Consider the following 16,340-nt stretch of genomic DNA (forward strand, 5'->3'; position numbering starts at 1 on the left):
CAGCAAAACGAAGCAGGCTGTAAACACTGGGTTATAGCAATAGCTTACGGTTTCCTGTGGTGGTGCAACTGCTCAAAGTGTGGATGCATCACTACGTCCTAGTGACAGTGGGAGTAGACGCTAGTTCAGTCTTCATAGGGAACTTCAACAGCTGCAAGATATGATAAAAAGGAACATTTCTTGCAATGAAAAGTTGCTTGGCAAAGGAAAGGATAAGGTATGTTATCTGAGAAAGCTGACTGGGATAACAGTTTCATCAGTCAATGGCTTCTCAGTGGCAAAACCGGCACTGGCTTGTCCCTACACCCATGCCATTGTGTTCTGCACTTAGTTGAACCATTAGGCCTGGCTTAGGGGCTGTGCTGTAAGGTTGGATGGGTCCAAATTATAAGTAAATGGGAAGGAGAAGGGAAAAATGGAAGGGAAGGAGAAAAAGGGGAAGAGGAGTGCTCTGTGTGTGCTCACTGCAAACACAGTGTGGGAGAGACAAGGGGAAATAATAACACAGTTCATTCACATAAAGAGCTTTTGGGAGCAAATGATGATCTTGGCAGTCTCCAGTCATACTCTGGTAGTTGATGCCGCCTTCTTCCCTTAGATATTGGCTAAGATCTTTTAGCCTGTGATACTGCTCTTGCTTTAATTTCCTTTCATTTACCTCAGCTTTCCAAACATTTTTGCTAGAGAGCTCCACTTTTCCTCGTTGTTCCATCTTCTGTCTTCTGCTTCTTGGTCTTTTTTCCCTTTTTTTGCAGGGTGCTAGTTTTTAATCAAGCCTCTTTCTTGTTCCCACTAGTTCTGCCTGTGAGTTGAACTGAACAGGTTCTGCAGTCATGGGTGAGGTAGGAACAGCTTCTGGCAGCAGTTCCTCTGTTCCTTTTTGTGCTCCATGTTTGCCTTTTCATCCTCCGTCTCACTTCTCAGGTGGCACAATGAGCTTAAGCCTGGCATTTGAAACAGGAGAGGGCTCTCCCAAAGCTTGTCTGGAACTGTGTACAACACTGTCAAAATAGTACTGTACACTGCAGCCATACCAGGTGAATTTCTGGTGAGTAGGCCTGGCTGCATGACCCTTATAGATCAACGCTATTATAGGCTCTACTAGTTTCACTAGACCACTCTGCAAATAAATGCAAGATGAAATGATAGATGCCAAGTGCACAGAGAAGCTCTGAGTGGGAGGCAGATGATAATGTGTGGCTTGTCTGTAATTTTGTCAACACTTTATTTAGAGTTGAGGAGGAGAGAGGAGTCACCCCTATGGAGACGGAAGTAAAATGAATAGCTGTGATGCTCTTTTCCTAAAGCCGATTACACTGAGTATTTCAGTAACGCTCAGCCTCTGACCACGGAGCTGTTACATCTCCAGGCACTGCTGCCTGCCTGTGAGCTGCTCTGACGATGCTCTGTCCACTTCAGCTATCATCATATTCACCCAAAAGATGCTGAGTGACAACCTGCAGGAACTGCTTCTGCAGGGTCACCTTGTGTCCTTTTGGTAGAGGCAAGAGTGCCCCTTTAGATGAACTCTTGTTCATTGGGGCTTATTTGCTTTCTCAATGCTCCTGCTGTGGTGACTCATTTGACCCCTGCGATCAACCTTGTGCTTTGTTTTGAAATGTGAGCTCCATGGCAGAAGGGCCTGCCGGATGTGTCATTCAGCAGCAGCAAGAGGCTTTTTATACAGTGGCCTCAAGGAAAAGAATTGTACAAAGCCCACAAAATTTCTGGGGGAGAGGAGGTTAGTGAAATCTATTGGTTCCTTGTCGCTGGTGGGAGATGCTGAGGAAGCACAGCAGATTTGTGGGGCTGCCATGCCTGTGGAGTAGTTGGACTCAATACGTTTCATGTTGGAGTCCCCAAAAGGTCAGTATTATGCACAATATCACCTCTGCAGGTCTGCCAGCTTGATTTAATGGGCTGCAATTATTTTAGAAGCTCGGCAAACAGATTGTTACTTATGTAAGCAAATAATGGATTTGACCTACTTATTATATCTGTAAGTAGAAGATAGGCACTACTGTGGATCTAAAAAATGAAGAGTCTCATATCTCTGGACAAATTATTCAAGTCTTTGCATATAGTCACCGCTAGCGTTCTGGACAGGATGTGTTTGAACCAAAGCAACAATTAAATCAAGTGAGCAAATACAGACTATTTTTCTAGATAAATGAAGCAGGTGAGCTAAACTTCCTGTTTCATTAAGCGTTTGCTCTTTCTCTAGCTTGATTTCCTTCTTTCCTGTTTTCCCTGTAAATCATTTCAGAGTCCACTATTTGGGTGCAGTTACTGGATTTAGAAATCACCCAGAGCTAGAACTCTTGCAGAGATCAGTTTCATTCAGTGTCTCTATAAGTACTGGGTCAGAAAGCCTCTGTACCCTACCTTCTCCAAGAAGTTCATGAAAGTCCAGCAAATGATTTCCCACATTGTGTCCCTCAGCTACGATAGCTAGTAATCAATAGCAGTGTTGTTCCTGTGAAGCCAGGAGTTGCATTCAGACTGGAGTATGCCTTTGTTTACATGAGCGTTGCCAAATGATACCACAGAAGCCTTCAGTGCCCTTTGGGCAGTAGATAATATATGAATAAGCAGCTCAGCCCTCAAAGGCTTACTGGTATCGTAGTGGTGTCCACTACATACCAAGCTCGTATGACATAGGTGTCTAAGGCACAAGTCGGTGGGACTTAGCTCTTCACACATACCCAGAAGCATCCCTTTCTGAGCAGAAGAGAGATCTTTTCTTTCTGCAGGTCAACAGAAATGCTGCTGTGCTTTCAGTCATCAGTGGCACAGCCTGTAGAAACTCAATCACACAAAATGCAGAGCCTCGCCATCTTCTGCGTGATATTTGGGGAACGTGAGATGGGTAGCTACAGAGAGGGAGAGGGGGCAGCTAGCGCAGGATGACAGCTCTATGAGAACTGGGCTCTAATAGCTGCACTGCAATAAAGATGCTGGGTGGGGGGTGGTGGGGGCTGATGTCGCCCATCGTTCTCAGTGTGAAATGCAGTCAGTTTGTGGGTAGCTGTAAGAATAGAGCGATAACAGTTAATTTACAGTAAACCAGCGAAAGCTGTTCAGGTTTCATCTCCAAGATGACAGTTAAGATACCATAAATGTTGCTTTAAAACTGAAGGTCTTTACACATGTTGCTGATCTGTGGCTGTTTTTCTGTACTCTGTTGTGACCACGTTTAACTCTTCAGTGCTCTGACTCTGTATAGGTTCCCGCACTAGAGCCACCAACAAACAAGCACATATGCTTTGTAAAGTAATTTCTCTGCAAGCATGATTCAGTAGTTCTGTTTGCACTGAGTTGAAGATGAATTCAAGTAATTCATCTAATGATGCTTGCGATTGATAAATTCCCGTGGCAATTGCCTTTCTATATCTAGAATTTCTTCAGATTATATACAGTTACAGAACTTTTATTGCTACTGTTGCACTGGCTGCAAAATCTGTTTCGCATATGCAGACTGCAGGCTATCTGAAACAGAACAAACCAGCATTTCAGCAATATTGGTTGCATGTGTGGGCAGTGTGAGGATCCTTTACTCAGATTCCCACTTCCCCAGTAATCCTCCCACCTCTCACTCATCAGAGCCTGCTTCCACTGGAACTGCTGTAACTTACACCCATGTAATGCCATGGTGTAAATGCCTCCTGGCCCCTTGTGTCTGGGCATATTAGATCAAGGATATTTCTCTAAATGGATACTCAGAAATCATTGCAACCTAAAAGGAGTTACTGTGAGATTTTTTGTTTGCCTCCATTTGCACTCAGTTCATTAGTTTTCCTGTAAAAGGAGGATGATTCAAATTGACTTTTCTTACTTATCCAAAATCTTGCTTTTTCTGCTATTCCAGGGCTGTGCCAACTGACAATAACTGTTAGCTTCAGTGAATAGTACAGAAAGACTTGATTGCAAATAATTTGTAATTATTTCTCAAACACTCTCTTTTCTTTTTTTCTTTGCCTATTCAATGTTATCTGGAAAAATCAGGGACATCAATTACTTGTTCTTTAAAAGAGCTAGGATGTGAAGTTCAAAATATACGAAAGCACAAAGCTGGGCATTCAGAAGGAAACTTAGTCACTTTGTAATTTTCTGAAAGCTTTTGGAGACCTTTTCACTGTGGGAACAGGTAATAAGCAGAGCTCAGTGTGTCAGGCGGATGTAGAGAGAAGTGGAGGGCTCTGGAGGAGAAAACCTCAGTCTGCTCTGGAGCGTGGCAGTTTGGGGAGGGACTCTCTCCAGCATGCTGATACTCCAAAGTTTTTGAAATGTCCTGGCATCTCTGGATCTGCCCTTGTCTTGATAATGCAGAGCAAAGGAACCGCAGCCCCTGCCGTGCTGGGAGGAGGCTCTGGCGGCAGGGCAGTTGGTGCAGCAGGCTGGCTTTTGTGAATCCCAGGCAGGTATGGCTACCTTGGCATATACAGCCTGTAAGGAGCTGTGGTGTTGGGGCTGAGAATTCGGTTTTGTGGCCCAGATACCCAGCCCTATGCTGAATCTGGCAGCAGCATGTCTTCAACCATGGTGCCTATCAGTTGCAGTAGTTATATTGTTAGATTAACGCAGAACTGAATTTAACTGCAAGGCCCAATTCTGCTCTCTGTTGTACTGGTGTTTAATTCTGGAATATCACTACTGAAGCCACTAGGTTTCCACCGCTTTGAATTAGAGCAGAAGTCAATCATTTTAAAAGCTGAAAGAAGTTGTAGGCAAAATAAAGGGACCTGAATACTTTTGAAGAAGTCTCCTTAATCATAGCCTTGAGACATCCCAGTAGCACATCAGTATTATTTTATGACACTGTCTTTTAGACCTTTCATTTTCAGTATAGTTTTGTCCTCTTTAAAGGCCCAAATAACTTCCAGTAAGAGGTAATAGATTCAGGAGGGGGAAGAAATACGTACTGCATGAAATCATTGTGCTGAAACCACCTATTGCTTGCAAAGCTGTTTGAATGAATCAGATCGTTCTTTTATTCCTTCCATGTTCTTCCCCTCTTTGCTTTTTCCTACTAGCATCTTTTAGAAAAGGAAAAGGTAACCTGCAGGGAAAGGACTTGTGTCCATGAGGACAATGCTATTTTGAAAGCCAGTTTTTTTTTTGTGAGAGATACATTCTCTGATGTTACTTCAACCTAGTGATGATGTTTCTATAGTCATTTGCTGAGATGCATCTTTGTGTGTATATTTTATGGCTGTTCAGTGTAGGAACATTTGCCTTCAGAAATTCCTTGGAGAAGAAAAGATGCATGTTAAACACTGCATGTCTCAAATAGATACATTTAAATTTGCTTTTGATTTCTACTGTTGTTTTCCAATGATGGGAACCATTGTGCAAGGATTGATATAAACAAATAAAATAAAAACCTTGCATAAAATACCTTAGAGCCTAAACTGGCAAAAGATAAATGGTGAAAAGTGGCATTAAGGGGTAAAATGACAGGTGAGGCCCTGTGGCCTGTGACAAAGAGATGAATTAAACTCAGGTCTCCTGAGTGCTGATCTTTTGCACAGTTCAGAGGACTGTGCCTTTTTAAATTCAGTTTCACTAAGAATATTCAAACTTCATCTACAGAGATAATGAAATCCAACCCAGTATAAGCACTGGTGCACAAATGCACTTAAGATCATGTGCAACTTTGAACAAGCAGTTAATTTCATTAAAGCCAGTGGGATTACTCATAGTCTTGAACTTACATGCACATATATATATATAGGTTCTGTGCTACCCTAGAGCTGGATTTTCTCTGTTCAATTATGTGATGTAAGTCAGAATCTGTGCATCTTTGATTCAGTATCCAGCATGTTCAGGGTTTAATTAAAGAAATTCTATTTCCTTTCACTCCTGGAGGCTCTTTTTGATAGAGGTACCCCTCAAAATATGGCAAGATTAATTCCTTCTGCATTTAAAGTAACATTTTTTTAAGAATTTTAAAAAATTTTAGGCCCCAAATAATTCCTTCATTTAGAAAGAAATTGAATGCTATAACCTCTTGTAGAAATTGAAAGGGAGGAATTTTCCTGTTACATGTATTTTTATTCTGTTTGTTACAGTGAACAGCACAATAAATCGGCTGGGTCTCTGAACTGCAAAAGCTGGTAAATACCCAAAGGACAATAGAAAATGACAAAATTCATTTTAGTTTTTAGACATTTCCACTCATTCCTTATACAGTGAGCAAATAATAAAAACAATCTGATAACACGTTTTCATATTTCAGTCCCTCCTTAAAGAGTAAAAAAATACTTCAGAAGGATAAGATGACCAGAAGCATCCTGTATTTCCAAAATTAACTATGAAAGGCAGATTATCTGGGCATGTCTGAAAGCTACGTGTAACCTTTGCACTACAAATATCTCATTTGAAAAATGTCATATTCTGCTTATTCAGTAGGACTTCCGTAAGGCTATTTTAAGCACTGTGCTTCTTGCTTCTAGATGAGAACTGAAGTTATTACAGCTTGCATGTTTTGTTTCACTTGCAGTTTATTAGAGCTAGATAATTGCTTAGTAGTAAGATGCTGTTACACACGGAGAGTTCCTGCCCAAGCAGCATAAACTCCATGAAGTTCAGTTTTGTTTGCAAGGATCGTCGTGCCTCCAGTTTATCAACTGTGGTAGTTTGGGCGGTTCTGATGCAAAAAAAGGAGCCACTAGCATAGCACCCTGAGCTCCTGGAGCCTCTGCAGCCGGGATAGCTCCTGTGAGGGCAGAGAACCATGTAGCAGTTGCTGAGCTATCTTCCTCTGATCGCCTCCAGTCTGCTCAAACTCCTTGCAGACCTGGCGGTCTCTTGCGTTTGTGTATGTCTGTAATAGAAACACTCACGAGAGCTTTGTAGTGCACTTTAACATGGCTGTTTAAGGGAACTTGCAGCTGGCAGGGAGAGAAAAATAGTCTTCACTTTCATTTCTTGCATTCAGCTTTGGATCGGGCCCTGTGTGCTCTGACGTACGAGCCACAGAGTCTCAAGGCAAGTTACTGGCGACAGTTGCACCAAGGACATAGTAATCCATGTTGAGAAGCACTTAATTACTCCATGTTTAGAGCAGACAACACGGCAGTATGTGTATCACCAATATGTCAGCATGGTTTGCTTTTCATAGGCGTTTATGTTCCCAGCAGGCGCTGAATGCTTTTTCTGCCTGATAAATGTCAGGTACTTAAAGCAATCTTGCCTGTTCCTCTCTGGAGGTTGCCAAATATTGGCAATATCCTTTCATTGGCTGTGGGATCTTGCCAGGGCTTCTGCATTCATGCACATTTATCCCTGCCAAATGTTGGTAACACAAGAACTGTACAAATACTCCCTGCTCCTTTCATTAGCTTTGCACAGCTCTGTTCTGTTGTAGGATTCCTGGTTTTTTTCTTCTGTTATTCTGGGCTGGAGTGGTAGTTCGTGATCCATTTTCCATTATCGGGTGTGCCGTAGAGTTCAGCCCTTGCTATGGAGCTGTGTTTCAGAGTAGAAACCTTTGTTAAAAAAACATAAGTGTCTTGCATCATAGCCTTCTTAAAGCTAATTCAGTTTGCCTCCTGAATGCCCCACTGCAGCTGAGGGGAGTTCCCAGTAGGTGTTGAGCAGTTCCTCTGTTCCCAGTCACGATAAAAAAATTCCTTTGCTATTTACCCTATCCATTTACCTGTGTATTTTCTCTAGGAAGTCTTATAGCACCAAATGTTCCTGCTCTGTGTAGCATATAGGAGGTACCTCTATACCTTTATAAGGTTTATAACATATTTAAAGCATTTAGTTTTAAATTTTAGTTTGAAAAGTCCAGTTTGTCAAGGAGGGAAAAAGATCTCAGTAACATACTACCTCCTGGAAATAGATGCTTTAATAAACTAAACTGTGGCAGAGGAAAAAATGCTTTTAATAGAAAATGGAAAGTAAATCTTCCACCTTGTCATGTTTTACTCTGTGTATCATACAGCAAGACTGGGTCATTTGACCTTTTTGTTGATAATGTCACCAAGATATTTTAGGCTAATGCTACATATCATACAATGGCAGATGAGAATACTGTGTGTGTCACTGCGGTACTTAATTTGAACCCATGCAAAAATACTTTACAAGACTAGATGGCAGAATGTCAATCATTTTTCCATGACATTTCTCATTTCCTTGACTATAATGCAATAACTTGTGAATGTTGTGTATGCAAACCTGAACACCTAAGGACAGGTCTAGACCACGTGGCTGAACCTCATCAGTTGGATAAAAACTGTGAAAATGGAAGGAGGGAAGAGGCAAAATATACTTTTTCTAGCAATTTGTTTGAAAACACAGTACTCTTAACCACTTTTAGCTATTTTTAGGTAAAAATATCAGTTAACACTAGCCTTGAATGACCTCCAGCACAAGAGCATCTTTTGATTGCTTTGTCCATCATTAACATCTCTCCAGATAAAGAGATGGAAGAGTGGGGATATGGCTACGAGACGGAGCACGTTCTCAGTGTGACACCCGTGGCACAGGAGGTGTAGAAGACAGCACAGGGAACAGGTGTCTAAGGAAGGCAGAGGAGCGGGAAACATTTGTATCTCAGGTATCCATTAAGGATGGTAACATGATGCACAGGGAACTGAAGACTGCGAGAAGCCTCTGTATACAAAATACACAATTTCAAAATGCAGTAAAGTCTGTAATCCTTTAGCCAGTCTAAAGAAGAGTTCAGGTCCTGGGCAACATGTTCAGAAATGATCAGGCAGTTTGCACCAGTCTCACTGACTGTCTCTTCGTTTTAGTGACACCAATCTGAAGAAGATTGCTTTTGCCAGGGTTGTAAATCAGATTAACAGAGGTGTGGAGAGAGGATTGAGATCAAGTTTATGTCAGTAGAGTGTATATGAACGTAATATACAAATAACAGACTAAACAGAAAGGAAATAGTGATTTAGCTGGAAGCACGGCAAGAAAAATCTGCTAGTATTTTCAAATACATCGGAGTAATATTTTCTGAAAAGCCCGAATGGTTCTGGTAGCCTACATCTCATTCCCAAAAGTCTATCCTAATACATTCAAGAAAATTAATTTGGGTTAATTAAAAAGACAAATTTAAAGTGCATTAGGATATAACCACATAGTGAAAAACTATCAAGCTACCAAACACTCTTATCTGTGGTAGCTTTTGCATGTCCCTAGCCTGCTGCAAAGTAGAACACATTAATTGGAACCATCATGAAAGCATAATATCATTTTTTGAGGTTTGTTGTTTTTTTTTTTAATTCTAGCAAGATTTCTTTTTCGTTCTGCTTTGTTGTACCTTAGTTGTATGTTAAGCTTAAATAAATGCTGTCAATGAAGAGTGGTCTCATTACTTCGTATATGTGCACACGCATACATTCACAGCTCCTTATTCCTAAACAAAACTGGAATCTTATTTAACATCTGCCTTTATTGCTGTGCCTTGTAAGAATTGAAGAGAGGTTTTTTAGCAGATCAAAGCAGAAGTGTGACAAAGTGATAACACTATGTTTGAATCCTCCTCTGATACTGACCAAATCACATTAGTAGGATGCTGTAATGCAGGCGTCTTCCAGCCCTGAGCTGGTGTCCTCGCAGACTGTCAAAATACTGTCTTTCAACTGGCAGAGCAGTGCCTCACTGCTGGCTTTAGTAATACGTTTGAGGCTGTTTCTGAAAGAGGGTTTTTAATTCCACGAGCGCTTCCTGCTTGGTTTAACATTAGAAATTTGCTGGCTGTTTTCTGATGAGTCAGCAGAAGGTGTCTGGAAATTTCTCTGAGCGCTGAGTTTGCAGTGGCAGATCTGTAGCAGTGAATTGCAAGGAGCAGCAAAGTTTGGAAAGACAGGAAAGCTGCCATTCTAAACTGGCCTGTAGTTGAGGTTTCTTTTTTAAATTGGGAAACTTACCAGTGAGGTATCAAGGCTTTCAATGCAAGAACTATTTACCCTATAGGAATATAAATTAGGTTTAGTGTATGTGGTAAATTTTGTTTCTGAATAAGTTTGTTGAGTCTGCTTAGGATAAAAACTGACTTCACCCAAACATCTAATGAGGCATTTTATTAATCCCAACATTTAATAAGATGTTTTCTTAACTATTTATGCAAAGTGAACAACATGCAATTTCCATGAGTTTCTTTATTGTTTAATTCATAAAGGATAATTTCTAAGAAACCCTTGACCTCTCATTTCAAATTAATTTCATCACAATGTTTTGATTTATAATTTCAAAGACAAAATGGTCTATTGTTTCTAGAAGTAACCTGTTTGGGAAGGATCTGAATCTGTGAGATACTGTGTTCCCCCTTGACTTCACTGAAGTCTTGTTAATTCATAGGATAGAGTCCAGATAAATGATTAGGATTATCCCAACAGCAAATTTACAGTATTTGTATGTGAGTGTTTTCTTTCTCAGTCAGTGCTGAGAGAATTGTTGTGCTTTATGCAAGAAGTTACTATAAATAAAAAGGTCTTGATTCATCACTGTGTCACTGCTGAGTTACATCACTGTCATTCCAGTATGAATGTCCAGGATCTTAACTGTTCTCGTGCAGTCATAAGGAGTTCATTTGGATACTTAGTTTTGTGTCTTTGGCAACTCTTCGGGTCTTTAAAATCCCACAGTGATATTTGAAAAGCATAATACTTAAAAATGGAAAGTCCCTTGTCCAAAGAGTTTGGGAGAGAACAGATGTCTCGGAGGAAGGGAAGTGCTCACTAGCTACTTAATACTGCTGGAGTGTGAGAGCATTCTGCAGGAAGATTAGGAGCGTTTTGAAGAGAGTGTTATTTTTTTGTAGTGTTCCAGTGATGTAATACCAGAGAAAACCAGCAACAGGCTGGTCCCAGGAAATCCATTCCAGAATTATGACACTGTAACAGACATCCTATAGTTGACAAAGTATGTTACATACTTCTGATGAATTTATATTTTGTTCTGTTTTCAGTGTCAGCCAAACCAAGACCTCACAGTGATGAATACACAAAGAAGATTCCACCTCCTAAGCCGAAACGAAATCCAAACACCCAGCTAAGCACATCTTTTGATGAAACGTATATCAAAAAGCATGGCCCTATGAAGACAACACTCACTAGGGATGCCTCTTTATCGCAGGTCAGCAGTCCTGCCCCAGACACAGAGGAAGAAGAGCCTGTTTATATTGAAATGGTTGGGAATATTCTCAGAGACTTCAAAAAAGATGAGGATGACCAAAGCGAAGCAGTCTATGAGGAGATGAAATACCCTATATTTGATGATGTAGGCCAAGATTCAAAATGTCAATGTGAATATGACCATCACACTTGTTCTTCTCAGTGTGCTACTCCCACAGTGCCTGACCTAGATTTCACCAAGTCTTCAGTGCCATCTACTCCCAAGGGCTTGCTTTGTGATATACCCCCACCATTTCCAAATCTGCTTTCTCACAGACCTCCACTGCTGGTGTTCCCACCAGCACCAGTGCAGTGTTCCCCAAATTCTGACGAGTCTCCTCTAACTCCACTAGAGGTCACAAAGCTTCCTGTTTTAGAGAATGTGTCTTACATCAAACAACAAGCTGGAGCTTCTCCATCTTCACTGCCACCTCATATACCAGGCCATCAAAAACTGGAGAAAGATCAGACAGTATCTCATGGAACTAGCACCCCTGGGCACACCTCCTCACCTCCTCATCCTTCTACCTTATACAGAACACAGTCTCCACATGGTTATCCTAAAAGTCACTCTGCCTCACCTTCTCCTGTCAGTATGGGTAGGTCTCTTACCCCCTTAAGCCTCAAAAGACCTCCACCTTATGACTCTGTACATTCAGGAAGTCTCTCAAGAAGCTCTCCATCAGTGCCTCATTCTACAGCCAGAAACACATTGCAAGAAGGAGGAAAGATGGTAAACGCCTCGGTCAGTACCTATGGGTCGTCATCTCAGAGTGGTTCCCGTTCTCGGACACCCACCAGTCCTCTGGAGGAACTAACCAGCCTCTTTACCTCAGGACGAAGTCTCCTGAGGAAGTCCTCCAGTGGCAGAAGATCTAAGGAACCTGCAGAAAGTAAGTTCTTGATGTAATTTTTCCTCATTCTTCCTTGTATAATACCTTTCACTGTATTTTGCTAACTCAAACGCTTGCAAAAATCAAGTACCTCAGAAGTCTGAATTCCTTATATAAATTTATTGTAATGGGAAGAAAAGTGATTATTGTTAAAATTTCTTTAGTCTTCATATTGTTATGTTTTTAAGATATTTAAGTATGCATACTGCACTACAGAAGTGCAATACATGGCTTGGTCTTGCAAAAGGAGTCAGTTTTCATTACCTTTTCCACAGTTGTAAGGGTCCCACGTGAGCTGGGATCTTCCCACCATGTCACATCCTTCCTTTCTTGATGGATGCTAAGACACAGTAATTGTCCAAGCAGCTTGTAGCAAAATAACCAAACAGGAGTTGTTTTTTGGCAAAGATCCATTGATCGCCCTTAACTTGGCCAGTGATCGTGGCATGTATGATGGCAACCAGACATATCAGCTAAAACCATTCCTCTCCTTCCCACTGCCTCCTTTCGTACTGTGCCAGAGAGTATCTCTTTCAGCTATGCTAGTGTGGCTGGTTGGGAAGCCACACTGTGAATCAATCTGAAAACCAATGTGACCTATAATGCATTACCCACACACAGAGAAAAGCACGGGAGGAAGTTGTGCAGGAAAACCTTAAGCCAATTTTGACTTTTCATATGCTGTATCATAAAATCGTTGTCCCATATGCATTCCGGTTTACGCAATGTACATGTATTTGTGAGCTAGAGAAGAATGGAAACTCCTAATGAAATCAGCAGGAGTCACAGGTGTGAGTGAAAGCAGAACCTGGCACCAGTATTTCTGTTGCAAAAACGTTCCCGTTCAGTCATGCCAAAGACAACGTCTTGCAGTGGAAGGTAGCCATAACACCTTTTGTCAAAGTGCAAAGTGGGCTCAGTACACTTTCTCCTCCAACTTCAGTAAAATCAGTTTATGACTTTGAATTCTTGACACCTGCCTAATGGAAAAGCTCTCTTTGGAGAACAGCTGTTCTTATGTTTGTGTAAGTGCTATATTATACCTATTTGGCAGCTGTAACGTATTAAATATGATATGATAAACTATGCTGGTTTATACCTGATAAAGGAAGGTGTTCTGGTTTCCGGGCTACCATATCGCTACAGAATAGAAGTGAATTCTGCACTGCCTTTCTGGTTGTGTTTGTGCTGCTCTGTTACATTACTCATCGCAGTGTGGTCACATCACTTTGGGGCATGCTCAGGGGGCTCATAAGAACACCCCCTCTGGATTTTCATGGGCAGAGGTTGCCTGCCTCGCACCTCTGCAGCTGAATGAGTACATGCAAACGTGTAAGGGTGGAGAAGCTTGGTGGCAATGGTTTGGGTTGGCATACAAAGCATTCCTTCTGGTTCATGGACTCCACTGCCCGAGCCTCAGCAGTTTTATTCTTATTTATCTCTGTGCAAATCAGGAATAATGACTCTGAAATCAGAAGGTGGACGTGAGAATGGAGTTAGCAGGATACTGAGAATATGAGTTGATGCAGCAGTTTGCTTAATTTGGCTTTAATATTTTTGTGGCCTGCAATCATAAATACTGTTTTATGAAAGTCTTAGCTCCATGATTCAGTAGAGTTTCACTAAGTGATTACAGTAATAAAAATACAATAACGCTGGATTTGTGTGCTGGGTGGAAGCAAGTTTGTACCTAAAAGGCAAGATGATTCTTGTAACTGGGAACGATTATGAGGGATGTGATGTGACATTTATAAATAATTGCAGTGAAGTGGTGGGGAGCTTTTGGTAAAGTGCAGACAATATTGAACATTATTAAACATCCTTCTTATTCATAAGTGAGCAGAAATCCCCTGTAAACCCCATGCTACACCAGATCTACCTGGTGAGCTTTGTAAGTTGGACGGTTTTATGCTCACCGATGTAGGCAGAAGTACCAGGTTTGGAACCTATAGAAATTCCTGCAGCAAATGTGGCAAGTCCTGGGAAATTTCAGCAAATCTGTGCTGCTGTCTCATACCTACCTCCAGAAAGATATTCTTTATATTCCACTTGACTGAAATTGAATGCAGACCTTTCAAGGGACTTTTCACTGATAAATTTAAAATAAATCTTGCCCTGCAGATCTGTACCAAGAACGGCTTTCTTCCTGGCCTCTCAAGGAGCATTCTGCTTGCTCCTTAGAAAGCAGAAATGTGCTCCTTGTTGGTCACAAATGGTAAGACGAGAGATATGAAATAGAAACTGTGTTCATTTACTTTAAGGACAAAACATTCATGTTATAAAGAGACAGCAGTGGTGAAAAGACTCTGGAGTGCAGCTGTGTTGAGTAAATGAACAGACTGCCCATCTAATCCGATTGTAATTTGTCTGGTATTTACAGTATGACTTAATCCTGTGGGATTACTGCACTGAGCAAGAACCAGGTTTGTGCTCAGATATTACAGAGGTAGAAGACACTCCAAGATTTATAGAAAACACATACGGGTCTAGCATTTTATGTCTTGCAATTCTACATTAAAATGATCCACCATAAAGAATCTAAATTGTGGGATTTGGATGTAGAATCTGATCAGACTGTCACATTTACATGCCGTGATTACACATAGTGATAGCGTAGACTGGACTAATCATACGATCTGTTAAAGAAATCTTGCTCCTGCAAATCACACTGGAAGCCTAAGGCACTCATACAGTTCTGGATTTTTTTTTTTTTTTACGCTATGGGAGAGTAAATGCATAGCATAGGACTAACTGGGACTGCCGTGATTTTATAGTTGTCACTTCAGTGTAATTTGCTCTCAGCATACAGAAAGATTTCCAGAACCTAGAGGATAATAAACATACAAAAAAAGAAGTTATATGACTCTTATGAAATCATGCTAGGAAACTAAGAATATTTGCTTCTAAAATATAAAATTATTCTGAGCACATCTCAAGCAACTTTCTCACTGACTCCTCCAAGACTCAGCCCTCTGTGACTTGTCTGAAGCTCTCACTGCCATATGCTAGTCAAAAAAAAAAAAAGCACAATACTAAATTTTATATTCAGCTGAGTGTATTTGGAAAATATTGCAGCAGTTACAGAGAAAATTCTCTCTCATCTTTATTGTTATTACTGCAACTGACTTTGTGGAAATTTGGCATCTGAGTCCAAACTCAGAATGTATTCGATCGCTTTTAGTTTGTGGCATTTTTGAGTGGGTTTATTTGTGAGGAGGGGGACTGCACAAACCTTATTTCCAGTCAACAGCTTTAATATATGAGCAAAGCTGCCATTGTAGCCTTTCTGTATTATTTTCTTTACTCTTCTGCCATTTTTCCTTTTTTACCCCCCTCTATTTTATTCCTATAGAGTTCACTGGAATTGCATTAGTGGGAAATTGGGATAAATCAGTGATACTAAGGAGACTGTCACCTCAGGGCCACGTTTTCTGAGGATATGAGCTTCCATTGAAGACCCAGACATGTTGCTGAATGCACTCAGCATCCACCGGCTGCAGCTGTGATGTGCGTATCTGGATTTTATAAGCAGCTCACCTATTGTGCTGTGTTCTTCTAAAAATCCTCTTGTGTGCTGTTAGCATCTTAAATATGCATTACAGCACAATTATGAAGGTGGGGAGAAAAGAACAAAGAAAAATAAATTGTAAGGCCAAATCAGAAATGAAAAAATTCATGGAAGGTGATCACAAAGAAAGGCAGAAAGATGGAGAGAACCCCTACGGAAAGCTGAAGAAAGATGTAGAGCATGAAAAATGTGAAAGAGTGGAAAAGATAGATATTTTAATTATCATTGACTGTTCTTTAACCCTTCCTGCTTTTGTGTGGGATAACATGGTAGTGTGCCCTAACAGTTGGCAGACCCTGTGAAGTATAACGTCAGTCCTCAGAGGTTAGAGGGGGTCGTGGTTTAACCCCAGCTGGCAACTAAGCAGCACACAGCCGCCCACTCACTCCCCCCCGGTGGGATGGGGGAGAGAATCAGAAGAGTAAAAGTGAGAAAACTCATGGGTTGAGATAAAGACAGTTTAATAGGTAAAGCAAAAGCCGTGCATGCAAGCAAAGCAAAACAAGGCATTCATTCACCACTTCCCATCAGCAGGCAGGTGTTCAGCCATCTCCAGGAAAGCAGGGCTCCATCACGCATAACGGTGACTTGGGAAGACAAATGCCATCACTCTGAATGTCCTCCCTTCCTTCTTCTTCCCCCGGCTTTATATGCTGAGCATGCCATCCTATGGTCTGGAATATCCCTTTGGTCAGTTGGGGTCAGCTGTCCCGGCTGTGTCCCCTCCCAGCTCCTTGTGCA

The 16,340-nt window shown here is 41.2% G+C and overlaps 1 protein-coding gene across 1 annotated transcript in view; it reads left to right on the plus strand.

Annotated features, from left to right (window-relative positions):
• NYAP2 (neuronal tyrosine-phosphorylated phosphoinositide-3-kinase adaptor 2) overlaps positions 1–16,340 on the plus strand; it is a 175,115-nt gene that overhangs the window by 108,233 nt on the left and 50,542 nt on the right. Inside the window, exon 4 of the mRNA XM_050902730.1 lies at positions 10,934–12,031. Coding sequence (XP_050758687.1) covers positions 10,934–12,031 — 1,098 coding nt within the window. The remainder of the gene's footprint in view (positions 1–10,933; positions 12,032–16,340) is intronic.

Source organism: Gymnogyps californianus, chromosome 10, assembly GCF_018139145.2.
Source record: "Gymnogyps californianus isolate 813 chromosome 10, ASM1813914v2, whole genome shotgun sequence".
NCBI lineage: Eukaryota > Metazoa > Chordata > Aves > Accipitriformes > Cathartidae > Gymnogyps > Gymnogyps californianus.